The following is a 27,972-nucleotide window of genomic DNA, read 5'->3' on the forward strand; positions in this document are numbered from 1 at the left end:
AAGCACAAGCAGGCAGGAACCTTTCAAGTGTTTTGGAGTTAAAATGTTACCTGCACTATATGGCCTAATTCTATTTGTGTGACTTCACTGTTGCCTTGACAAGTACTTCTTCTCCTGACCAAAATGTCAGCTAACATTTAATATAGTCAAATTCAGTTTATTCTTATATATATTTTCAACTCTTCGCTGAAAGGAAGGTCAGAAGTTGACCGGTCTGCATTGTGTGTTCTGTCACGTTTCTGTCATGGCCAGCATTACGTTTACAAACCATTAGTTCTACGGTAACTCTTCTGTGAGATTGGACCAAATGGGCTAGCCTTTGAGTCTTGGGTACCCTTAACCCTGTTGCCAGTTCACCAGGTGTCCTTCCACTGCATAAAGGGAACAATACATTTTAGAAATACTCTAATCCAGTCATCAATTTGGTCCTTGTCAAAGTCGCTCAGGTTCTTATGGTTGCCCATTTTTCCTGCTTCCAACACATCAACTTCAACACCTGCCTAATATATCCCTCTCCTTGACAGGGGCCATTGTAATGAGATAATCAATGGTTTTTACTGCACCTGCCAGTGGTTTTAATGTTGTGGCAAATTGCTGTATATTATTTTTACATATAATGATTCATGGAACTGCTATAATTTGTCTCAAAATGCAAACTAAGGATTTTATCAAACACTAGGGCACAAGGCTCCAGATGAGGATTTGAAACCAAAAATCAGTCTGGTCCCAAACTTGAGGAGCATTCTTCACTGGACGTAAAAGTCAAAATGAAGTGAAGGCTGAAAAACTCTAAAAGAGGGAGAGGGGACCCATGGAAACCCCTGGTTCAGTAAAACAAAGCAATTTTATAAATATTTAAACATGTATTTAACAAGATTTCAAGAACACAAACTGAAGTAAGAAGGACCAAAAGGTATTCCTGAATACTGACAAAAATCCATCAATACCAAATCCAAGATCCTAAATTCGTAATCCAGAAACAAGGCTAAAGTCCACAAGCCAAAGATCAAAAAAGAGAAAAGCACTTACAATAGACAAAATTAAAATTTCCGAAACACAAAAAGAAATACAAACCATAGTTTTTTTTAACTAATAGTTATGGCCTTCTTGTCCTTTAAATAAGGATGGGAAAAGTCCCAGAATTGTGGTGCAAGGGGCCCCACCCTCTTGGGCTCAATTTATGAAAAACAATGAACATAAATGACACCGTAATAACAACATCATAATATTTCACAAAATAATATAAATTAATTAAAAAACTAAATTATACTCATAAAACAGAAGACAAAATACATATTCAATCACAAAATAATGGTTAAAGGACACAGAAAGACAAAATGAAAAGAAAATCATGTAAGCTAGAGACAAAACCTTGGCTGTTCCATAACAGTGACATTGCAATGGTAATTGTAATATAGCAGGGATTCTGAAAAATGTTGGGTGTTTATAATAACTTATTATTGGGCTGACTTATAATATCAGAGGTATGATTGCTTCCATTTCTTTTTTGTTTTTTCATTTATAGCACAGGCAGGTGGAGTGACTTGCTCAAGGTCACACAGTGTCAGTGGTGGGATTTGACACACAGCCTTAAGGTGTGAAGTGCAAAGTCTTAAACCACTCCACCACACTGCCTAGACACTGTATTAGGCAAGAATATGTATGCAAAACTGTTCAGACATGTGTAACATAATGGGGGCATCAGAAAGGGCCCTCCCCAGTACGTGGACATAAAGTATGCATGAAATGAGAATAATCCAGCTGTTCTTTATAAAATTAATCTGAGCTATTTGGAAAAAGAGACAAATAGAAAAAGGCATTTTGAGTAAATGTATATTGGGAGCTACAACAACAATAAAGAAGAGAAGGAAGCCTTAAAAAAGATGAGATACTCTTATTGAAAAATCAAATTTTGTGACCTTGGCTAAGATGTTAATTCAAATACCTTTCTTTTACAAGCAAAGTGCAAGCAAAAGAGTACAAGCAAGAGTGAAGCATAACTTTGAAAAAAAATTCAATTTCTGTTACAAAGAAATTGCCCGTACAAATATCTATTAATCCTTGGCAAAGGTGCAACTTGGATGCATTGCACAATCACAACAGTAACCTGAACAATAGAAAGAAACTGACAGTGGTAGTACAAAGCACACAGGCATATGCCAGTGTAGATGGGCAGAAAGAGGCAACAAGGGGGCAGCACAGGTAGTAGTATCTCACAGGTCAGACCATCAAGAGTACTGGAAAGAAAGAGAAAAAGGAAGGAGACCTTCATGAAATAACACATAGTACTAAGGAGGACAGGCTGGTTGACTTTTCAAGGGGACAGGCAGTCCAGAAGGTTGTACAGATGGTACATTTAAGGCAAAATAGATAGATAGATAGATAGATAGATAGATAGATAGATAGATAGATAGATAGATAGATAGATAGATAGATAGATAGATAGATAGATAGATAGATAGTGTTTTGTCTTGGTAGGGTAATATTTTACTCTACTTTCCCCTTTTGTATTATTAATATGTTGCCTTTGTCAGGATGTCTCAGATCTCACAGACTTACCACTGTTTATAAAGTATTGCACCATATAACTTCTCTCCACCTTCCCTTCTACATGTATAACCTCAGGCAATTAGGTGTAGTAAAAGACAAGCAGGAGTTAAGTTACAAATTAAATAATGTATTATTGATAATATTCATAAATAATAACAATATGCAAAGTAAATTTGAATATTGGCAACCGTACAACCTGATAAATGGTGATGTGTAGTTTCAGGTGGCACACAGACTTGTTAGTTACTTAAAATGTCTCTAGTTAAGGCATCATTTGAGGTCAGCTTTCTTCAGAACAGGCCGCATGCCTGTCTCAATATGGCTGCCGAGCTGTGCTCTTCATTGTGTTGTCCTTTTCAGTTCATGGTGTGTGAGATGGTCTTTCATCAGTTTGGTAAGAGAGAGAGGGTGAGGGGCAAAGCAAGCAAATTTATGGGTTTTCTGTACAACCCATACAGCCAATCGGGAGTCATGGTACTTGAAAGCTTTTAATACAAGCCAGTTCCAAACAGCCATACTTCAGACCAATGGGGCAGAGCGCATCTTCACACCTGCCACCCCCCAAAACCATGTGTTAAGGTAAAGCTTGGCAGTTAGGCAACCTGACTTTCCTGTGGGGGTTGACTGGGAGTCCTGCAGAGAAATATTGGTCAAACTTGTCTGAGGCACTTCCCCCCAACCCTGTCGTAAAATTACAAAGAGACTCATTCCTAAAAGGGGGGAAGGGGTTCTTAAACCATCAAATTTTTGCTGTTATTATTTATAATGTAAGACTAATATTACATTGCTTTGTCTAAATTACAAATAAAGACATACAAAATATTTATCAACTTGTATGCAAAATTTCACATCACAACAGATAGATAGATAGATAGATAGATAGATAGATAGATAGATAGATAGATAGATAGATAGATAGATAGATAGATAGATAGTGTCACACATGTGCGCTTGGGAGGCAATCAAATGGCTAAATGCAGGGTAATGACATGTCAGACCGAGGGTTGTCAATGAGCACTAGTTCCTTTTCCTCTCTTTCTACAGACCTGCTGAAGGAAAACCCATGTGAAAATGACACTTCTGCCCCCAATCCTGATCTCACTTCTGGTCCCTGATGATGACCTCACTTCCACTTCCTTCCTGCCTTCATACTATAAAACCGACCTGCCTGCCATTTCTCCTCAGTTCATTGCATGTTTAAGTGTGTAGACTCATTCCTTTGTGATTACTTGTTTTTTGCAAATTGTTTCACAGTATATGGGGTGGATCATCAAACCTTTTCCTTTGTATTTTGTTGTTCTTACAGTGGTATAGTCAGCAGGATTACTTCCAGAATGATGGAGGAGCAGGACCTGAGTTCTGTTCTTTCAGCCACAGCCATGGAGCTACAGGGTCTAAAGAGCCATATGGGAGAATACTTCACTCAACTCTCTGAGTTGGAGGCATGAGCTGCAGCAAACAAGATCAGACATGGGCTTGATCCCAGGTATTACTACCATTCGTAGAGAGTGATGATATTGAATCCTATTTTTTGATTTTGAGTGCACTGCCACCCAACACCAGTAGGTGTGGGCGGAGTTGGCTAACATATTGGCGCCATACTTGAAGGGTGAAGCACATCGGGCCTATTATGATCTCCCTGAGGAACAGGGTGCTGATTATGACATACTAAAGATGGATGTCCCAAAAAGATATGGTGTGACCACAGACCAGCAGGTGAGGGAGTGATGCGACTGGAGGTTTGACCATGTGTGACCTAACCGAGTGTGAGCGTTTGGGATATGGAGATAAACTGGGTGCTGGCTAAGGCCAGATATAAATGACATGAGGAAGGAGGTGGAACAACTCGCCTGTAAGAATATGGAAGCCTTAATCAAGGTGATCAAGTGCCATCATATGGCCTGCCAATCGGAAGGGTCAGAAAAGACCCATCAGAGCCATGTTGCCCAACCCAAGCCTGCATGCTGCAGCACAGAGTACGTTGTCAGGCCTAAGGACAAGCAACCAAGCCCCCCCCCCCCCCCCATTCCCTCCCCCAAGGTGCCTCAAGTGCTTGAGGGGAAGGGCAGAGCAGCTCAGTGAGCCAATGGACTGCACTTGAACTACAGAAGAAAGGTATTGTGCTCTTGTTAACCCTTTGTCTCTTCCCTAGTGGCTGAAAAGGTAAGACCAGTCTGACCTACATTCATGACGAAACCCGCTGGTATATGTGCCTTATGTGTGATCCACTTTGAGGGCTCATTAAAGATGTTCCCAGTCACTGTCCTTCCTAATCCGCCCTATCCAGTCCTCCTGGGGCGAGACTGGTCTGATAGTAAAAGTGGTATGTCAAAATCCACTCCTAAATTGAGGTCAAGCCTGGTAATGGACAGGGATAACTTGACCCCAACCACGTCCATGCCATGTTTACTACTGGCTTTGAGAAATCGTGTGGCCATCCAGTGTGACATAGTCAATTCTGCGATGTCATCCACCAAAACAAACTCGGATGACGGAGCAGCACTGTAGGTAGAAAACCTACCCATTGAGGTTGGCCTTGATCCTCTTTCTACTTTGCACTTTCAATTTAGGCAAACACCTGCCTCCTTTAAATGGGAGCAATTGAATGACGATACACTTAAGTTTTCTAAAAATACAGTTTCCCTGGTATATGACCAGCGCACACAACATCCTATGCCTCAAGAGGCGCAACTTTGTAATAAATAATGACCTTTTTTACCGTGTAGCAGATCACGAGGGGGAGATGCAGGTTCTGCTGTTAGTTCCACAGACTTACCAGCAGCAGGTCTGTGAACTGGCATACACCCACCTCTTAGGTACCTACCTATTAAACTCTGCTTCTACTGGCTAGGAATAAATGAGGAAGTCTGCCACTTTTGTAATTCTTGTTTGGAATGCCAACTCTGACAGATTCCTCAGAGAGACCATGATTCTCTAATTCCTCTTCCCCTCACTGATATTCTCTTTGAGTGAGTCAGAGTTCACCTTGTGGGACACTTAGAACCCTCGGCTAGAGAACATAAATATACAGTATTTTGGTCCTTGTTGATTACTCTACCTGGTACCCGGAGGCTGTTCCTTTGTGTACAGCTCATGCTTGTAGGGCTCTCTCCATGAGTCGCCATCCCTAAGGAAGTCTTTTTTTTTTTTTTTTTTTTTTTTTTTTTATTCATTTTTATTGTAATCATTCCATACAAATAGATCAATTTATAACCAAACAAATTGAAGACAAATCAAACCCCACCCCTGAGAAGGAGAGCTTAGCTAAAGGAGAATTGCTTAGGGCTTTTTAATAAGACAACAATAAGCAAAAGAAAGGGAGAAATAAATATATATGTAAATAAGAGATGGAGAAGGGAATTAAATGCAGTTATAGTTATTTCTCTTATTCTAAAATAATATTCATCAGATCCTGCCAGGTTTTGAAAAAACTTTGTACAGATCCTCTAACTGAGAATATGATTTTTTCCAATTTCAAATAATATAAAACATTGGTTTCCACTGACTTATCAGAGGAGAGTTAGGATTCTTCCAATTTAACAGAATAAGTCTGCGTGCCAAAAGTGTAGTGAATGCAATCACCGTTTGCTTGTCCTTCTCCACTTCAAGTCCGTCTGGAAGAACACCAAACACAGCTGTTAATGGGTTAGGAGGAATTGTGACCCCAAAATGATGTTAATTTGGTGCAGACCCAGAACATGTGACCCAGTGAGGCAGGAGCTTGGTTGCAGCGTTTGCAGGTTGGATCTTGCCCTGGAAACATTTTGGACAGTTTTAAGCGAGACAGATGACCTCGATATATAATTTTTAGTTGAATAATTCTATGCTTTGCGCATATGGAGCTCGAGTGAATTCTCTGCTTTGCAACCTTCCACTCCTTTTCTGATATATTGATTAAGAGATCTTTTCCTCAATGTCCTCTTGGATCTTTGAAAGGTAGGGACTCTAATAGGATTTTATATAATGCGGAAATGGTGTTTAATTCCTCGAAATTGAGCAGTATTTTTTCCAGCATTGTGGAGGGTGCAAGGTGGGGGAAATCGGGCAATTTCTGTTTAACAAAATTTCTAATTTGAAGATAGTGAAAGAAATGTGTAGCTGGGAGGTTGAATTTTGAACGTAATTGTTCAAAAGATGTAAATATGTTGTCTATATAAAGATCTCTGAGCATTTTAATCCCAAAACTTTTCCAGGTATTAAAAACTGGATACGTTTGCGAGGGTTGAAAGAGGTGGTTTTCTTGCAGAGATGCCACCGATAAAAGATTTTTCATCTTAAAATGCTTTCTAATTTGGTTCCATATTCTAAGTGAGTAAAGCACAATTGGGTTATTAGTATATTTGCGATAACTTTCATTTATTGGAGAGCAGAGCAGGGAGTATAAAGAAGTACTACAAGATTTTACTTCTATTGCGGACCTAGCCTGTGTATGTTTATTTATTTGTGTCCAGGTTTTTATGGCTTGTATGTTTGCTGCCCAGTAATAAAACTGAAAATTAGGTAGAGCCATGCCACCTTCTGCCTAAAGTCTTTGTAGGGTCGCTCTTCGGATACATGGGTGTTTTGAGTTCCAAATGAATGAGGTTATTGTTGAATCTAATTGCTTAAAAAATGATTTATTGATATATATTGGAATGTTTTGAAATAAAAAAAGAAGTTTAGGAAGGATATTCATCTTAACAACGTTAATTCTTCCGGCTAGAATGAGATGAAGGGTTGACCATCTATCCAGGTCTTGCTTAATTTTTTCCATACAGATGGCAAAATTTTGTTGATAAAGAGCTTTATGTTTACTTGTGATATTTACCCCTAGGTATTTAAACTGATCTGCTATGGTAAAAGGTAGGGTGTCCAATCTAATATTATATGCTTGTGAATTCACTGGAAAGAGTATACTTTTATTCAGATTAATTCTAAGACCAGATATCTTTTGAGATTCTGTTAGTGCTGTTAAAACAGCAGGGACAGTGTTTTCTGGGTCTGATATATATAAAACCATATCATCTGCATATAGAGAAATTTTCTGTTCTAGTCCTTCTCTGACAATCCCCTTTATCTGATAAGAATTTCGGCAGTGAACCGCCAGTGGTTCAATAGCGATTGCAAACAGCAGTGGCGACAAGGGACATCCTTGTCTGGTGCCACGTTCTAGCTTAAAGTAGTCTGAGCAAATGTTATTAATACAAACTGAAGCTTATGGATTGGTATACAGTAGTTTGATCTATGCACAAATATTCGGGCCAAACCCAAATTTCTCTAATGCAGTGAAAAGGTAGTTCTATTCAATCATATCAAATGCTTTTTCTGCATCTAATGATAGTAATATCTCTGGGGTGTTTGGTTTTGCTGGTGAATATATAACATTAAACAAGCGTCGTAGATTGGAAGATAGATGTCAGCCTTTAATAAATCCAGTTTGATCCTGTGATATTACCGAGGGCAGCACTTTCTCCATCATTCTAGCTAGAATTTTTGAGAGTATCTTAACATCATTATCCATCCATCCATTTTCCAACCCGCTGAATCCGAACACAGGGTCACGGGGGTCTGCTGGAGCCAATCCCAGCCAACACAGGGCACAAGGCAGGGAACCAATCCTGGGCAGGGTGCCAACCCACCGCAGCTTAACATCATTATTCAGGAGTGAAATTGATCTGTATGATGCACATTGTAACAAGTCCTTATTTTGTTTAGGAAAGATGGTGATTAATGCTTGTCGAAATGTTTGAGGTAGTATTTGGTTGTCTCTAGCTTCTGTAAATGTTGCCAATAAGAGGGGAGCTAGCTGAGTGGAGAATTTCTTATAAAACTCTACGGGGTAACTATCAGGGCCTGATGATTTCCCACTTTGTAGTGACTTTATAGCGTCTAGTAATTCTGTTAGCGTTAGAGGTTTATCCAGTTCCTCAGCACTTAAAGCATCTATTTGTGGTGTCTGTAATGTATCCAGAAATGCATTAGATTGTGTGTTGTCTTCTTTGAGCTCAGTAGAATATAAGGATTTATAATAATTCTAAATGCGTGCATTATATTTTTATGGTCTATAATTTCTTCTCCATTCGTGTTGGTAATTACTGGTATTGCATTGCGAACTTCTTGTTTGTGAATTTGTTGAGCTAAAAGCTTATTAGCTTTTTCTCCGTGTTCATAGTAATGATGTCTAGACTTATAAATAAGTTGTTCAGTTTCTTTAGTTGTTAAGATGTTAAGTTCTGTATGCAGGGCCTGCCTTTTCCCGTGGAGAGCTTTGCTTGGACGCCTGGCTTGTTCTTCATCTATTCTAGTAATTTCGCTTCTTAGCTCTGACACTTTCTTGGTTTCTAATTTATTTCTGTGGGAAACAAATGAAATAATCTGTCCTCTTAAGAAGGCCTTTAGAGTTTCCCCCGAGTGTTCCTGTGGAAACCTCTGTGGGCGTGTTTGTCTCTAGGAAGAAGCTGATTTGTTTGGATATAAATTCTGTGCAGTTCTCGTCTGCCAGTAGAAGAGGGTTAAGGCGCCATCTGCGAGGTGAGTGTGAGGGGCTTAATGATTTTAGCTCCAAGACTAGAGGGGCATGGTCAGAGATAACACTTGTGTCGTATTTGCATGATTTACTTGTAGGCAGGAAATTATTATCTATAAAAAAAGAATCAATTCTTAAGTAGCTATAATGCACTGGTGAGTAGAACGAATATGTTCTTGAGTTTGGGTTAAGAAACCTCCAGGGGTCTGATAAGTTGTGATCATTTAAAAACGGTGTAATTGTCTTTGCAGTATTAGATGTCGTCCCCCCCTGACACAGGAGTCCTATCTAAGAGTGGATTTAAAACAAAATTAAATTCCCTAGCCATTATAATTTTATGAGTGCTCACATTGGGAATGGATGCAAATAGATTTTGCACAAATTCCTTATCATCAACATTGGGTGCATAAACATTTATCAAAATCATTTTACTGTTAAATAAGTTGCCCATGACCATCACATATCTCCCTTCAGGGTCCGATACTACATCTGATGCTACAAATGAAACTGTTCCGTGTATGAGAATTCTCACCCCTCTAGTTTTCTTTATAAAGCTAGAATGGAAAATTTGGCCAGTCCAGTCTTTTTATAGTCTGAACTGATCCTTGCTTAGTAAGTGGGTCTCCTGTAAAAATGCTATTTTAGCATTTAAGCCTGTTAGGTGAGAGCATACTTTCTTTCTCTTTAATTCGTGATTCAGGCCTTTAACATTCCAGCTCACAAAGTTAACTGTCCCATCATGGAGACATTGATTCTGAGTTTTTAATGTCATTTTATAGTCTTAACTGGTAATGAGGCAGTTTCAATCTTAGTTTCAAAATTCCCCATGAGTTATTGCATTTTAGCCTATTGTTGCATTGATATTTATAGTTATAGGGATTAGAAGAATAGATTAGATATAGCCTGCTCTCCTTCTCTCCCCCCTTTATCCCCCCACATGAGGCTTGATCCCACTTCGCGATGTCCCGGTCCTCTGACATACGAAGAGACAGAGCACGTCCAAAACAAAACAAACCCCACCCTGCAGCGGCGTTAGAGAATTAAAACAAATAGATATCTATTGCAGCTGAATTCTTAATACTATCTGCCGAAAATATAATCATTAACAATCTTTAAGCTTAAAATAATCTTCAGCAATTTTAAAAATTAAAATATTAAGATAAAAAAATAATGAACCCTGGGAATGATTTTAAAAAGTAGTCTAGCATAAACATGGTAATTCCTACTGTAATAGTATAATGTAATAGTATAAATAGTATAAATAGCAATAAACCAAGTGTATGATATTAAACAGTCTACTTTAAGGTAATAAAAAAACAAATCCAACTTTAATTACTTCCACATTTCCACACTCACGTCTATAACTCTGATTAAGACATAAACATATAATGTCCAGATAAAGAAAAGGATGTATAATTATAATACCAGTTTCCTTAAATATGGATCCAGAGAGCAGATCATAGGTCCTTCCCATGCCTTGATAGAATACGGCTCCTTATTAACTTTCAAAAGAGTGTCGGAAACAGCTTCTTTAATTCCTTTTCAGCTTCTTCTTTGCTTGAAAAAATATAATATTGATCTTGAACTTCCACTTTCAGTTTGGCGGGATACAAGAGGCTGTATTTGATATCAGCTTCCCGTAGCAACTTTTTAATGTCAAAGTAGGCTGCACATTTTGCAGCTGTTGATGGTGAGAAGTCGGGGAAAATACGAATAAGATTATTTTCAAATATAATCTCTTGCTTGTGTCTGAGAAGTGCCATCACATCAAGCTTACATTGTAGTCGCTCGAAGCGGACAATAAAAGACCTGGGTTTAAAGGTACTAGACCTGTATGTGCGATAAGCAGCTGCTATCTCAATGTCGAGTTTAAAATCATCTCCAATTATTTTAGACAGTAATTCTGATGCAAATTTCATTGGGCTTGAGCTTTCTCGTTTCTCAGGTATACCCTCAATTCTTATACTATTTCTTCTGTACCCATCTTCCAGGGCCGCAAGTCTGTCTCCGAGTTTTTTGCATTTGGAATTCACAACTGTGGCTTTTTCATCGGCGTTAGACGCCAGTTGTTCCGCTGTTTCAACTCGAGCCGTGAATGCCTGCTTAACGTCATCCAGCTGATCTGTAACGTCTTTAATCTGGTCGGTAAGCATTTTCAGTTTGAATCTATTTTCTTCGATGTGTTCTTCTAATTTCTCCAACATGCCTTTAAAGTTCACGTCAAAACGTTTAAATAGACGCGTTTCCCGGTCTTTGTTATCCTTCTTAAGCTCAATGTTAGACTTCATAAGCTCATTCTTGTTTTCCTTCTTAAGCTCATTTATGGCCGTAGCCAGTGTAGCAATCATCTCTTTCAGTTCGGACAGTTCGCTTCGGATTTCATGCTCTGCGAGTTTAAATGCAGCTCCTGTTACAGCAGGTGCTGCAGACTCGCAATGAGTAGATGAAAGCACATCCTGCAGGGCCTTTCTAGTCTTGAATGATCCTCAGAAATCGTCGATCCAGCGCGACATGTATCATCTGTATCACTTGCACCTTCTCTCCCGTTTTCACTCTTGACTGGAGACGATACAATGGAGCGGGGTCCCAGGAGATCTGCGCCTTCGTCTGCCTGTTCCAGGTCAGTTTCCGAGAGGCCATACCTTGCACTTGGGCCGGATGTCTGTCCAGACTTTAAAGCAGCTTTAAGTTTCTTTTCCGGTTCTTTCTGACTTTTCTTCTTGTTACTCATGCTTGTATATTGTAGTGGAAGTTCCTTGGTCGGGTTAAATACAGGATACCTCTAAATAATGTGAAATATGTGGGAAATTAAAGACGCTGCAAGCGGAGCTCTACTTCAGACGTCCATCTCCTATAACGGACGAGACCAACTTCATCCCTAAGGAAGTCTTAACAGACCAGGGGACACCTTTTACTTCAGAGACATTCAGGGAGGTGGCCAAGTTACTTAGGGTAAAACATCTAAAGACCTCTGTTTACCACCCCTAGACCGATGGTCTGGTCAAAAGGTTCAATCAGACATTCAAACAGATGTTGCACAAGGTGGTCAGTGAGGATGGAAGAAACTGGGATCAGTTACTTCCCCTCATATTATTTACCTACTGGGAAGCCCATCAAGCCTCTACGGGCTTCTCCTTGTTTGAACAACTTTATAGATGACAACCCTGGGACATGTTAGATATACTATATGTGGGTGATGGGAGGAGGAGGCCCTCTCTTCCACTAACACATTAGAGTATATTGTGCAATTACATGATAGACTGGACAGAATTTGACCCATCCTAAAAGAGCACATGGATAAGGCTCAGTCAGCACAAGCCTGGTATTATAATCATGGCGCTATCCTCCGGGAGTTTCTACTGGGGAACTGGGTCATGGTTCTCATGTCCACCTCCTATTTCAAATTATTGGCCCATTGGCAGAGCCTGTAAAAGGTTAAGAAAAGGAAGGGGCTTGTCGACTATTTGGTTAAACAACCCACTCGTTGACTGAGTAAACGGATCTATAACATAAACCTGCTGAAACTGTGGAAGGATAGGAAACCAGATCCCCCCTCCAGTCAGCCCTGTTCCCTCTTCATTCAAAAAACCTCCCTTAACCTCAGCCCTAATTTGACAACCCCCTGCCCAACAACGGGAGCTGGAAACAGCCATCCTGTCTGGCCTGGAGGTGGTTAACCAGAAACCTGGGTGGACCGCTAAGATTGAGCATGATACTGTGACAGAATTGTGGGCAATCGTCAGAGAAGACCCCTATAGACTTCCTGAGGCAAAACAAGTGGAGTTCAAAATCAAGTGTATGCTGGAGCTGGGCATAATTGAGGAGAGTCACAGTCCTATAGTTTTAGTTTCTAAGCCTGATGGGAGTTGGAGATATTGCAATGACTTCTGTCAGCTTAATCAAGTGTCCCAATTTGATGCATATCCGATGCCCCAAGTGGATGAACTCAAGTGACATGGAGATGCTCAATATATGACCACTCCTGACATGTCGAAAAGGGTACTAGAAAATTACCTTAACGGACTACGCAAAAGTAAAGACAGCGTTCAGCAGTATTGGGTCCCTCATTTGCCTTGCATGGGGCCCCCGTGACCTTCCAGCATCTGATGGATAAATTGCTATGACCCCACAATGCCTATGGTGCTGCCTATCTAAATGATATAGTCATCTATTCCTGCAAATGGAAGGACCACATACAGCATGTCAAGGCTGTGCTCCAAACACTCGGTGAAGCCGGTCTCAAAATTAACCCCAAGAAATATTTCTTTGGGTTAACTGAAGCCAAATATTTGGCTATGTGGAGGGCAGGATTACAGTTAGACCACAGTGTTCAAAACTGAAGTGGCCCCGTCTGAAGACCAAGAGGCAGTCCAAGCCTTTCTAGGTTTACCGAGTTACTACTACCAATTTGTACCTTGAGAGAGGCACCCTTGTCTGATATAACAAAGAAGTGGGCTACTAACAATGTGGAATGGAATGAAAGCAGGCAGTGCATTTTATAAAAATAATAATAATAATAATTCATTACATTCATATATTTATGACCTTAAGCAGGCCCTAACGTCAGTATCTGTCTTGAAAACTGACTTTTCTTTTCCTTAAAGTCTTCAGATCAACGCTTCGGACAAAGGACTTGGAACCGTGTTGAGCCAAAAGTGTCAATGGTGTTGAACACACCATCATATTCCTTAGATCGGGAAACAAGAAGAAGAGTCTCTGGCAATAAAATGGGCAGTCACCCAGCTAAGGTATTACCTCCTAGGCCGTGAGTTTACCCTGGTCACCAACTCATGCTGCTCTGCAGTGGACGGCTGTGAAAAAGATGTCTAACCCACAAGTCACAATGTGGTTTTTAGACCTACAGCTTTATCGGTTTTCTGTCGTTTATTGCTAGGGTTCTCTCCAAGCCAATGCTAATGCTCTTTCTCATGTTTACCACCTCTCGGTTTGGGCTGCTGAGTCTGGGCTTAGGGGGGTTCCGTGTCACACACGTGTGCTTGGGATGTAATCAAAGGGCTTAACTCAGAGTATTGACATGCTGGACCGATGGTTGGCAATGAGCACTAGTGCCTGTTCTTCTCTTTCCACAGACCTCCAGTAGGAAAACCCAAGTGAAAACGTCACTTCCGCCTCCAATCCTGATCTCACTTCCACTTCCTGTCCTAAAACATGCCCTTCCTGCCTTCCTACTATTAAACTGACCTACCTGCCATTTCTCCTTTGCATGGTTACATGTGTACAAGGACTCAGTCCTTTATGAGTACTCATTTTTTGCAAATTGTTTTATAGTCTACAGGGTGGATACCCAAACCTTTTCCTTTGTATTTTGGTGATAGATAGATAGATAGATAGATAGATAGATAGATAGATAGATAGATAGATAGATAGATAGATAGATAGGAAGGAACGGGTGCTTTGAGTGTAAAAAAAAAAAAACACAGCACAGATTGGAGGGAAAACCATGGAAGTAAAGAACAAAACAAGGATAAATGCCAATAGTTCTCTGGGGTTTTCTATACAAATCAAATGCAGTAGTGGGTTGGCTAGTCTACTTCCCACTACCACACATCATCAGACTCTCCACTTTCCCTCATCTCCAGAACCTTTCATTATGATCCATTGTCTGGATTTCCACCCACAAGATAAAATACTTGTCCTATGTCACCTACTGACTACAAATTCACTAGTGCATTAACCTGAAGAGATGTTTAAGGCCCAGCCAGTGATCACTTTAGGGTAAGAAATACTTCCTGGAGCTATCTTCCCTAATCTCTGTCTATTTGCCCCAAGGATTGTTTACTACTTGACAACCTGAGTCCTAGTTTACCCTTTAAATTAGCAGGCAAATCTCAGGTAGCTTGTCTATGAAAACCTTCAGCAGGCATAGTGCAAAGAATAACAACCTTGCTGTCATCTGAAAGACTAGCCCCCATTTTCTTGTTTCTACCTGTCTTGCCTTGGAGTACTTCTGAATCTTTCTCTAATAAACCTGTTCTATGGTGCTTTGGCTGTGCCCCTTTTATTATACTTCCATAATAATGGACATCACTTGAGTCAGATTTCTTTATTGTCACAGCCTATGTGAGCAGACTCTGAACCCAGATACAAACAAAGGAATTCAAAATATCCACAAATGAAAGGGTTTAACAGACAAAGGGAAGAGTGACTACAGCAGGATAATGATGCAGCATAAAAAAAAGAAATAACTGAATCCAGTGGTTTCTGGGCCTTCTTAAACTACCATACTAGCCTTTTTATCACCTTTTTATTATCTTCATTCCACCCAGCAGCAGAGCTCCTGCCCACTATTGCCACCCAAATCGGAGCTCCTCTAGCTAGTTCAGATGACAGAAGAATCTTTTAATCATGGTGCAGTGACTACTTCCAGATATCTAATTTGAATCACTTCCAGGGTCCTAGCGGACCTCATGAATCCCTGGTGACACACAGGTAGCACTCTCCCTGTTTCCCATCACTATTTGGTGGAATTGGAAAGGAGCAGACTGGAGATCCTTCCCAGTATGCTGGTATAACTAAAACTTAATGCTTTCCATTGCACCAAGCCTATCTAGAATCATGAATGCCCCAAGTCTGCAGCAATAGCATTCCCTGCTGGCCAGAAAAGATGTCACTGTCAGTGGTCCCATTAGTCTGTATTCATATATAGCATTGAAATTCTTACTTGCATGGCTGATCAACGTGAACCCTATTGCCACTCTTCCTAAATCTGCTTAACCTAATTCAGGGTTACCTGCCTAATCGCACAGGGTGACACAGAATGCCAGTCAATCACATAATGCCACACACTCAGACTGAGGTAATTTAAGAATTGCCCGCTAACCTGAACTGTATGTCTTTGAGGATGTTGTAGGAAAACAAAAGTACCCAAAGGAGAACCTTCACAGCTATGAGGAGAATGAACAAACTCCAAACATAAACAGACTGGACACTGGATTTGAATCGCTGAAATTGAAACTATATGCAGTATACAGTATATAGTGTTAAAGAATGCATATGCGTGCATAGACATATATTTTATCATCATTTTTTGCTCTTTTAATAGTAGTCATAGGTTTATAGGAATGTCATGTGCGCAGAGCATGTGTGAATCAGCTGTTATGTATTACCAAGGTTTTCTTCCCTTGTTTATGTTTATTTCCTTTTCTTTTTCTTTTTTGTTAATTTTTTTCAGTTTAGATAATATATTGTAGCGACCTCCACGTCAGGCTCGAAAAGAGAAGAAGTAAAAAAAACAGACAGACGTAGTGAAGTCTCACCAAAAAGTTTTTACTTGAACAATCAAGAAAAAAGAACGCTGACTTCATAACTCCAAAACACACCCTTCTAGCACCCCCTCCAACCTCCTCCCATCCCGGGTCCCACCCCCCCCACCTTACCGCCTCAATCAATACCCCGCTGTCAGTCTTCCATGCTGTACTCTGCCCTCCCTTAATCGGACCTAAAACAGTCACTCAAAAAAAAAGGCTTCAACCTGGCTGGGACGCTACAATATTATGATTATCTTTGTTAACATTGGTCTGTTTATGTATCATTTAATCTTTGTTTAACCTATTCTTGTTTTTATTACGTTTTAAATTATTCATGTACTCTTTCTTTAAACATCATTATGTTCCTTGCGATTTATGGACGGACCCCAAGGGGCTGCTAAGGGACCACCCCCAGCCTTTAAAAGCATGCTGAGAAAGTGACCCCCCCCCCCCCCTCCTGTGGTTCATTTAACTTTCTTTCAGAGTGCATTGAGTATCGTCATTTCATTTTTTTTTAATAATTTTCTTTGCGTCAGTGTTTGGTTTTCAATGTCTTGTTTGCCTTAGGATTACTTCGTTTTTGCTCTTTTGATCTGTTTCCTGTAGTTTTTACCTTTTGTTAACAAAACTATTTTATAAAGATTCTTTGTTTGCCCTTTCTTCTACAACCCAGAGGTTTACGGTCATCCTTCCTCATGTGGGACTTGGGCTATATGTTGGGACATTTCTTATGATTTTTGAACTTTAAAAGCCTGTCCTTCATTTTGAGGTTTAACCAGGCCTGAAGCTTCCAGTTTTCCTTGGGTCTGGCTTGCCTTGAACTAAGACCTGTTTTGGGCAAGCCAGTCATTGATTCTGGCCTGTTTTTGTGGGTCTTTTTCTAGGCCTCATCCATTTTTACTATTTTGTGGTACTAGAATCAAAACATCAACACGCAACACATCACCACTCTGAGGTGTCATGATCAGTCAGTAGATCGGCCTTGTCTTAAACCGCCTGTCATCCTTACCTGAAAAATCTTAGAACTGTTTTGGTAGAGCCTAGCAGTATAACCTGAGGCAAAAATATCATTGTAAAGGCAATATCAATACAGAACAAATTAAGATAACGTTAGTTTGGAACAGAGGAAAGGAAAAGAAAATTCATGTCTAAACAGATTGCAGAGAAATGAAACTAATAAGAATAGACACTACTGCAATACATTTTTATTGCTGTACTCTAAAAAACTCCTTTAGAAAATAGCTTCTGTGAATTATACATAAATTCCTTTAAGATGCCACACGCTGCATATAATTCTACAAATATCTATTTACAATGTTCATTCATGGCAGAAGTTTAATAAATATAATCAATCGGAATATAATATTTTAGGTAGCATTCAGTTATGCCAAGAAGTTGTACAAAACTTACTACTCTTAAACTACTACTTATGATTACTTTTATAAGGCTTTGTTATCATTGATTGGTTAAAAAACTTTTTTCTGTTCATTCTTGCAAGATTAAAGAAACTTTACTGTGTTTTAATTTGGCTTACAGACATCCATGATGAAGTGAGGTGGGCCTCTGCAGAGGTTTTCGGTTATGTTATCCAGCAGACTTGTGATCACAGCTATCCATCCTGCTGCTCAGTGCACCACTGAACTTGTCCACTTAACTATTGTTGATTTTCAGTTCTGTTAATTTATACATTTGAATCCTATCTAATGCACAATCCACACTGACCAAAAGCACCAGGCCCACTACTGATTCATTGTTTGACCCTAAGCCAATCATTTAGCCTGTGATCTAATTGTAAAAATAATCTGAGTTCTGTAAAAATACAGAAGCTAAGTACTAACATGAATGCCAGCCAGCTATAAGTCATAAGAAATGAATGTTAAGACATAACAATATAGACATGAACTACCCTATTACTGTTTGTTAAGGGATTATTGTGAGATAAAAATAACTAGGAGATAATGATGTGCACCAAGAATCGTAGTAATAAGGACAAACCAAGTCAAAGAAGAGAAAGACACGCGATCAGATAACCAAAGCAAGAGGGAGAAAACAAAGAGAAACAAAGTCAAAGGAAGTCAAAATCCAAAAACGAAATCAGACACTTGGGCCTAGTTGCTGAAAAAGCTAAGCCTGCTAAGTCTTGAGTTTTAAGACATTTTCATCCACCAAGAGATAATGTGTAATGTGATCACTCGTTCATTTATATTGTGACAATGGGTGACATTACTGGATGCGATGATTGAAGTCATGTGATGCATCCTACTGCAAGGAAGCAGAACTGGAAAAAATAACATTTGTTGAAACCAGTTTGAAAACATTAAATGATTCTCATATAAATAATCTGTATATAAGAAAACCATAAAATAACCCAACACACATATATAAAATGTGTTAATAACTACGGGCCCAAAATAAGTCTTCTCCAAAGTCAATCTCAGGTTGAGATTGGAGATCCCTAAAGAGGAGCTTTCAACTCCTCTACTCGATAACTTCAGTGGTACAGAATACGGCTGGCAGCCTTCTGTTCAGGACATATTCAACGCTTGCTGCCTTAGAAGAATAGAACAGGATGAATATAAAACTCGTCCATCTCACACAGTCTCTTTTATTACTTCTCCTTTCTGGTAGCTGGTACAGGACAAATATTGTAACATAAATACTTTGTAAAAATGTATATTGTACATATTATATATACAGTATACAAAATGCATTCAATGTATCTGTGTGTGTGTATGACATTGTGTTACTGTCATTGTTCTGAGGAGACATGCAAGTAAGAATCTTGAACTTGTTCTATGTACATGTTATGGATGATAAATTGGACTGGACTGCCGATACTGATTCTCTGTTTAAGAGAGGACAGAGCCGAATATACTTCCTTAGAAGGCTGGCATCCTTCAACATCTGCAATAAGGTGCTGCAGATGTTCTATCAGACGGTTGTGGCAAGCGCCCTCTTCTACGCAGTGGTGTGCTGGGGAGGTAGCATAAAGAAGAAGGATGCCTCATGCCTGGACAAACTGGTAAAGAAGGCAGGTTCTATTGTTGGCATGGAGCTGGACAGTTTGACATCCGTGGCAGAGTGACGCGCGCTCAGCAGGCTCCTGTCAATCATGGAAAATCCACTGCATCCACTGAACAGTATCATCTACTGACAGAGGGGCAGCTTCAGCGACAGACTGCTGTCAATGTCCTGCTCCACTGACAGACTGAGGAGATCATTCCTACCCCACACTATGCGACTCTTCAGTTCTACCGGGGGGGTAAACGTTAACATTATTCAAAGTTATTGTCTGTTTTTTACCTGCATTTTTTATCACTCTTTAATTTAATATTTTTTTTTATCAGTATGCTGCTGCTGGAGTATGTGAATTTCCCTTTGGGATTAATAAAGTATCTATCTATCTATCTATCTATCTATCTATCTATCTATCTATCTATCTATCTATCTATCTATCTATCTATCTATCTATCTATCTATCTATCTATCTATCTATCTATCTATCTACAAGTTACACATTCAATATCTTGGTACAGTTCTGATCATCTAAAATCTACACAGAGGGCTTCAATCTCCTCATTAATTCAAGTGTTTCCCTTATTTTTCTGTACTTAAGCATATCAGCATAAACATTTTCAAACAGCTCTGTGGAATTTATTTAAATGGCTTTAATCCGTTCATTCATGCTTGTAAAGAAAATTTGATTTTTAAGGACTTTAAAGTAAGTTTACTTCCACCTTACTTACTCCTTTCCATAATTTGAAATGCTCCTAGTATGCTTCCTCTTGATTCCTGTTGTTCTTTGCCTAAAACACGTGTCTCCTTCACTCCTTTCTCATACCTCCTAACAGTCATAGAACTAGTTGAGCAGTATTTGAACATTTTCTGTCATTGTTAAATCATTCTTGTAATGTTGACACCAAAATGGCACACAATAAGCAGGTTAAGCAGAAACACTTTTGTCTTGTAATCCACTCAGAGCACAAACGTTTTATCCTCTTGTGTATGCCATCAAATAGTGATGAATTCACTAGCACATGTGGTTTGAAAATGAGTTCAACTTCATTTGCCACGTATCCATCTATATCTTCTATCTGGGCCCATTGGGATAGATTTTCCCAACTTATTACCAAATTATTAGGTAATTTAATGTAACTGATTAATAAGATTTCTATCAAAATCATTTACATAATTTTAAAAGAGCAAGTGTAGCAAATGTAACGTCTTAAACTTATTTTCAGTGTTTATGGCTACATCAACACTACTACGTTTAATTAAAAAAAATATAGACATTGGTCTCTGTTTTTGCATGTTGTCCACACCACACCACCGTCTTTTAGATACAGAAATGGAGGCTTTAGAAAACGCACACTTCTGAAAACGCTGGCTCGCTGTTGCAGTGTGGATTTTTTTTTTTTTGTTCTTTATTTCGCCTTATACAATTTCTTGTATTAGGAATTTGGTAGTTTTCGCATACCCCTTGGGGTCAGAGCGCAGGGTCAGCCATTGTACAGCGCCCCTGGAGCAATTACAGGTTAAGGGCCTTGCTCAAGGGCCCAGCAGAGCAGGATCTCTTTTGGCAGTGACGGGGGTTTGAACCGGCAACCTTCGGGATACCAGTGCAGATCCTTAGCCTCAGAGCCACCGATGGGTGAAAACGTACAGTTTTGAAAATACCGACTCTAATCACGCTGATTTGTTTGTGCTTATTATGTAGCCCTTCCCTGATTGGTTCCTGCTCGTTACAACGTCTCATTCTTAATGGAAGAAAACCATATTTTAACATAGCGGACATAAGCCCTATTCGAACAGGATTAGTAAAGTAATAGTTACTGTAGAACATTTGTAATTTTTCAGCTGGATTCAGACGGGATTACTTTTTACACCAGGAGACGGGGTAATGTCAGTGATTTGCTAGGAAGTGCTTCACTCTGTGCCAGCATTTTTCCTGTTCTCTTTAGTTAATGTATGCGTACCGTCAGTTTCAGATCACATTAGCAGCCCTTATTTATAAGAACAATGTGTCTGTTTGTACCTCCAAGGGGGACAGCCCTACACACTTGTTTTACTAAATAAATTGTGTATATCAGAGTGTCAATGGACCTTTGAGGAGATATAACAAGAAGTGCACTAACAGTTCTTTTTTTTCCACTTCAGGCACTGGGAAAAGTAAGTATTACCAGAGGACCTTTGTACCTTTAGTCCCAATCGAATCATTCAGATGATGCAATTTTACTGACATGTTGATTCTCACAGGACTGGTTAAACGTGAGGTTATTTTTTTACTGACTTTTTACAGAAGGTGAAAGTCTCTGTAATTTTTACTGAGATGTAAATGTGCAGTGAAGTTACTGACATGAGCTAATCAGGCGAGATGAAAATCCTCTGGTAAAAATGACTTTACCTTACCTCCTGGTGTAAGACTAATCCCATTTGAATAGGGCTATAAACAGAGTTGCCTTCCATGGCATTTCTTGTGTTGCTTAGTTGTATGCATCTAAATTGTGTTTTGTACAGTTTGAATGCTGCATACTTGCACAAAAGACAAATCATTTTTCATTCTGCAGTAGATCCTGTGGCCGGCAATGTTGCTATTCCTTTAAAGATTCACTTGCAGTGAAGGTGAACATCTATGTCATATGTGTTTGTGGTTGTTTCGGCGTGAAATCACTAGTGTGGATGGAGATCATTTTCATTTAAACACACCATTGTTAAAAGGAAACGTAGCTGCGTGAACGTAGCCTTAGTGACTTCTGTAACCATTTACGCACAGCACCCAGACCCTTTGATGTATGGTATGTCCCGTGGGTTTTAGTTACTCACAAAGCTTTGACAAAAATGCCCTTTGCCGTTTTTATTGCTTCTTCATTAAATCACGTTTTTGAGACCCAGTCGCCCCATCTAGATTTTGTGTTGACTGGACAGCTGGTCCTTTATTTTGTTTTTTTGTAAGTAATTCCATTAATTCAATTATGGTACATATTAAACAAATTAGTCAGATTAACTTTTTATATACAAATGGACATCATTCATCAACTCTTGCTCTGCTTGCTGTGCTTATTTAAAATGTACATTACGTTTTTGTATATTCAATCACAAGGATATCTGAGATTATTGTTATTCATTTCCGTCTGCTCGGGTCTCACTAACCTGCAAATATAGTCAGTTTTACAGCTCTGCAGCAGGTTCAGGCAGTTGGGCCGCTCCTTGGTTTCATAGGAGCAGGCAGGGACGATGGTCTGCCGCCTGCGTTCTGCACAGGCCGTGTCAGTGCAGGGGCAGAAGAGAAGCTCGTGCGTGTACTCAGGAGGCACTCGGTCGAAGAATTTACGGAGGGCCTTGTTGCATTTGGCCCGATTGCAGGAGCCAGGCTTGACAGAAGGCTTGATGCAGGCCGACACATACTCAGTGCGGAATTTTTGGCACACCTCCGCCACATTGCAGGCCTTGGCCGCATCCAAGCAGCGATTGACAGGAGTCATTCCAAATTCAGAACCTGGGAAATAAAAAAGGACCACTCAAGCAAGGCACAAGCACAAGCACCAGAACAGTTGTGCTATGGCAATGATTTACAGGTTAATGTGTATGACATTCAGAAATACAACATGTTATTTACATCAGACAGAAATGAAGAAAGGACATATTCAAAATCCAAATAAAGGCAAAGGAAAACTATCAGATTCTGTAGGACTTTAGCATCATTCATTCTATTACTTATATTTTTTGCCCATTAGCTATTAATTCCACTAATTCATTTATTAATATTTTGCATTTTGTTCTCTCCAAAATTACTTTTTGAATTGACAACCATCCTGCTAATAATCTATAGACAATGCCATAACTCTTCAGCTTTTATAACAAAACACAGTTAGAAATTAACATGTAATTTTAACAACATGTGATTGGGTGAGAACTGCATTTGATTTTTAGAATAAACCAAATTTTCAAGAATATACCCACCAGCTGCAATGGAAGCAAGCCTTACGTAGTCAAAACCCTTGTCCACCAGTTCATAGGGGGAATTTTCCACTAGATTCATTCCTACAGTAAAAGAAAAACAGACATGAAAATATGCTAAATTAGTTCTGTCTGTAAATATTATTTTTTTACTTATAGATGATATTTTGGGCCTTAGAGTATTTTGCTTCATAAGATTACCATATTTGTAAGTATTTGGAAGATGTACACAATATGATGACTTTTAAGCTTTGTTTATTGTGATTTCTTTTTAAAGCTTATTTTTATTCTATCTTCTGTATCAGAGGTTTCCTACTGATGTTACTTATGCAGTCACTGGAACTGTTAAATGCACACCACAGTTTGGACAGTTAGTTCAATATACTGTATTTACTTGCCATATTCTTTCCATACCTGTCATTAAATAATTTTTTTTTCCTGTTTGGCCCCCACATTCTTGCTGGCTCAAAGTCTATATTTTATGAAAGGCAGAAATTTCTAAATTGCTATTAGTAAATGGTAGTGTTGTGTCTACTGAGAGAAAATTAGAAGTGTAGGATTATTAGGTGGGTTAAGAAATGTGGTGAGACCCCTGACCAAAAATGTATTGCAACATATCTAGGGTTGTTCCAGGATGCTTTGGAACAAGATTTAGAAGAAATATAAAGTTAAACCAGGCTTGGCCATGTCTCCGGTGGTAGTGAACTGTGTAAGAAAAATGTTTAAACTGGAGCACAATGACAATTACACTTGAAAGTGACTCGAAAATTAGTCTCTTCAGAAGCAAAGGTGGCGTAATTAGCTTGTAATATAAGTGGAAACATTAACAGTTTAAAAACTGTGTAAAATATTATTAAAAAATATTTGTTATGTGTCTGTTCAAAGTTATATGTATTTTATGTGTCATTGGTATTTTTGTTAATCTTGTCTCTATGTTATGTTTGTTGATTTCATATATGATTTTGTAATTGTTGTACTGTTTCTCTAAATGTAGCTATATTCTTTTTGGATGGAGCCCCAGGAGGCAGGACCACCCTGATGTCATCACTTCTGAGCCCTCCCTCAGGCCGTTTAAATTGGCTGAGAAGGCTCAGGAGTTGGCAATACTCATAGGAAAACATGATAATAGTATGAATGATGCATGTCAGCAGAAACAGTAGGACACGCAATGATGGTTTGTCCTAAAAATACTGTAGAACAAGTAAACATGATTAAGAAAATAAGGGGACATACACAAGGATTCTTTGTGAGAGAGTTGAGCCAAATAAAGTAAATAGTGCAGTAGTTGCATTTATAGTCAAAACAGGAATGGGTGGGAGAATCTGAATTGTTCATTTATGTCTCACATTTCAGCACAGCAGGTAGTGGTAACACACCTTTGAAGGGGATGAGGATATGAGAACAAAAATATGACAAACAATTCAGTCCACCAAGCTTGTTTGTTTAGCTAATAGCTAAACTGTCCCAATATTTCATCCAGATTCTTCATAAAGGGCGTCAAGGATTGTTCCTCAACTACAAGTCTCGGTAGTTTGTTCCAGAGTCCCACAACTTTTTGCATAAAGAAACACTTTGTGTTTTCAGTTTGAAATGCACTTCCCCTTAATTTCTACTGTTGTCCTTGAGTACATGATTTACCCCTAAATTTAAAGAATTCTGCTGGATCTACTTTAGTAATCTGTATCAAAGCAAACCACTGAGTAATAAAAAGTGTAAGCAGGATAGTAATTACTGTAAATTCATATTCAATGAAAATACCACAAAAAATTTGGAAGCATGGAATAATTAAATTCAAAAAAGTGTACATCAAGTGAACAAATGAGTGAAAATAGTTCAAGATATACAAATAGAATACATTTAAAAAAATCAATAATGTCACAATGATGCAAAAAGAACAAAAATCAAGTAACTAAACACACACACACATAGATAGATAGATGTGTAACCCATGAGTCACAAGGTGGTTTTTGGACCTACAGCTTTATTGGTTTTCTGTCGTTTATTGCCAGGCCTCTATCCAAGCCAATGCCACTGCCTCTTTGGTCTGTGCTTAGTTGGGGGGGGGGGGGGGGGGGATTTGGGGTGGGGTCGGGTGCCATGTTACACATGTGTGCTTGGGGTGTAATCAAAGGGCTTAACGCAGGGTAATGACATGCTTGACCAATGGTTGGCAATGAGCACCTCTTCTTGTTCTTCTTTTTCTACAGTCCTCCAGAAGGAAAACCCAAGTGAAAACATCACTTCCGCCTCCAATCCTGATCTCACTTCCACTTCCTGTTCTAAAACACGCCCTTCCTACCGTCCAACTATTAAACTGACCTACATGCCATTTCTCCTTAGTTCATTGCATGGTTACATGTGTACAAGGACTCAGTCCTTTATGAGTACTCATTTTTTGCAAATTGTTTCACAGTCTACAGGGTGGATCCCCAAACGTTTTCCTTTGTATTTTGGTGTTTGATAGATAGATAGATAGATAGATAGATAGATAGATAGATAGATAGATAGATAGAAGACAAATGGCAACACTTACAGAACTACACAATGTCATAACCAGAAGAGCAGTCCTATCTTTTGAGTAAACCAAATCATGAAGCAAAAATCATAAAGAAGAAAATCAAAGCAAAAGTCAAAAGTTTTGCAAATTTGGTTAGAGAAGGGTCATTACCTTTTAACCCTTCATATCCATAACATTAGGCGTCATAACCTTTAAGGTCAAAATCAAAATGGCACAAAAAGCACTAAATATTCTTAACTTTAACAAAATAATATAATAGAAAGAAAACAACATCCAAATTGAATTCTGTAACTCCAAGAAACTATAATTACTCACAAAATTAATAAAGATACCCATCATAGCACAAGTATACTAAACAGATTTTTTTGTCTTGAATTTTATGCTAGGATGCTTAATGCAGTGCGCCACCCTCTTTAATGAGAGTATGCATGAAGCCATCATATGAAATGACGCCATCCGATTACGAGGCTGACAACGGACATCATTTCATAAATAATCTGTCCACAGCAAACATAAAACAGCAGATCCAAGATCGACAGGTGTTGCAAAATGGGGATACGTTGATGTTTACATCATAACGATAAAATTATGAAAACTAACAAAAACTAATTCAAGAAGTCCAAAAACGGAATAAATCCATTTTTAGGAAATACAAAACCCAGAATAGTCACAATATCAAAAGAAATATTTGATTTGAATAAATGAAGTCTAGCTTCCTGACCAGTCTGTTTTCCTCTTTGGTTTGGCTACTGTTCTTTTTGGAATTATCCATTAAAAACTTCACAAAATTCACTGAAATATAACAATCCTGTCCTGCACAGTCACTACACACTACACAGCTTTCTATTTGATAGATGGCCAACCTGACCATGTGTCAACATCGAATCGTGTCACACATAGATGGAGTTAGAGCAGTCTGTTCCACAATTGTGGTGTGTGATGTCATTACACATAAATAACTAAAGAAATGTTTGAAAAGTAAACATGCAAATGAAAGAAAACAAAAGCGTAAAACCAACTTGTGGAAGGTCAATTCTGTTTATGGGTCTCCATCTGACCTAGTGCACCTTGGTCACTTTGAAGTTGACTTGCCAGATTCCAATAATGTGCAGAAACCCACTGACATACGACAGGTCCAAACCTATCAGAGTTGAGTTTATGAAAATGGGAAATGCATATGAACAGATTTGGTGATTAAATTCATCCCTTTGTTAAGGACCCTGGCCCGGCCCTGACTGCCCTCTGTGTTTGCCTTTAAGAAGTTTATGCTTATTTTTTAACAAGAACTGTTAAGGTCCTTAATTTCTGGAAGGATCTTTGCAGTCACTATCTTTAGTCTTAAAAAACTTTGATCCTGCCTAAGTTATTAGCACTTTGCCATTCTCATTTTCAGAATTGCTACATTGACTATGCTGTTACTTCCAGCCAAAAAGCAAGCCGGACTGGTGCTTATTTTCAGAATATGAACTACAATGCACAAGGACTCCTTCTTTTTGCTTAAATTATACCATAACAAGTATACTTACCATGCAGGAAGGACTGGTGCAGGCTCCAGTAGATGCTAAGACAGTTTTTTTCCTTCTTCATTCCTCGTTTGCACTTACAACCATGCAAAGGACTGGACAGCAAGGCCGTCACGGCGTTCTCACATTGATTCCGAGCTCCAGGCCCCAGCTTTATGTTGCCGTTACCTGCGACACATTGCCGTAATGTGCGTAGACGGGGGCTGCAAGTCGGGTCACTTGAGCAGAACTCTCCCGCCCGTAGGCAGTCCCGACTGGAGCTGACTACTACCCAGACGCCTCCTAAAAAGGAAAACAGAAGTCGGTATTTTATATTCGGCAACAGGAATCAAATCAATTACAGGGCAATTTAGAGTCACCAGCATGGCTGTTTCTGGTGCTTTAGGTGCCTTAAGAAGTTTATTCCTCATCCCTCCTCGGCTGTTTTCTTTACAAAGGTAGGTGACCTCTCACTGGCCACAGGGCTTAAATCAGGAAGCAGCCCTGGTGTGAAGAACTCCATACAGGCAATGACAGCAACCAGGAGCCATAAGGCAGCAATGCTAACCAGTCAGATAGTTTTCACAGATCAGAAAGAGTTTTACAAAGTACAATAATATGAAAAAAGCAAATGGCAAAGCATGGGGATACAAACACGTGGAGGAGTCTAGA

At 39.1% G+C, this 27,972-nt stretch overlaps 1 protein-coding gene across 1 annotated transcript in view; it reads right to left on the bottom strand.

Moving 5' to 3' along the window:
- Positions 1-27,972, bottom strand: part of gfra4a (GDNF family receptor alpha 4a) — a 414,747-nt gene that overhangs the window by 131,129 nt on the left and 255,646 nt on the right. Inside the window, exons 2-4 of the mRNA XM_028801457.2 lie at positions 27,325-27,603; positions 23,284-23,364; positions 22,474-22,819 (exon numbers count right to left, since the gene is read on the bottom strand). Coding sequence (XP_028657290.2) covers positions 22,474-22,819; positions 23,284-23,364; positions 27,325-27,603 — 706 coding nt within the window. The remainder of the gene's footprint in view (positions 1-22,473; positions 22,820-23,283; positions 23,365-27,324; positions 27,604-27,972) is intronic.

This window comes from Erpetoichthys calabaricus, chromosome 5 (genome assembly GCF_900747795.2).
Source record: "Erpetoichthys calabaricus chromosome 5, fErpCal1.3, whole genome shotgun sequence".
Classification (NCBI taxonomy): Eukaryota; Metazoa; Chordata; class Cladistia; order Polypteriformes; family Polypteridae; genus Erpetoichthys; species Erpetoichthys calabaricus.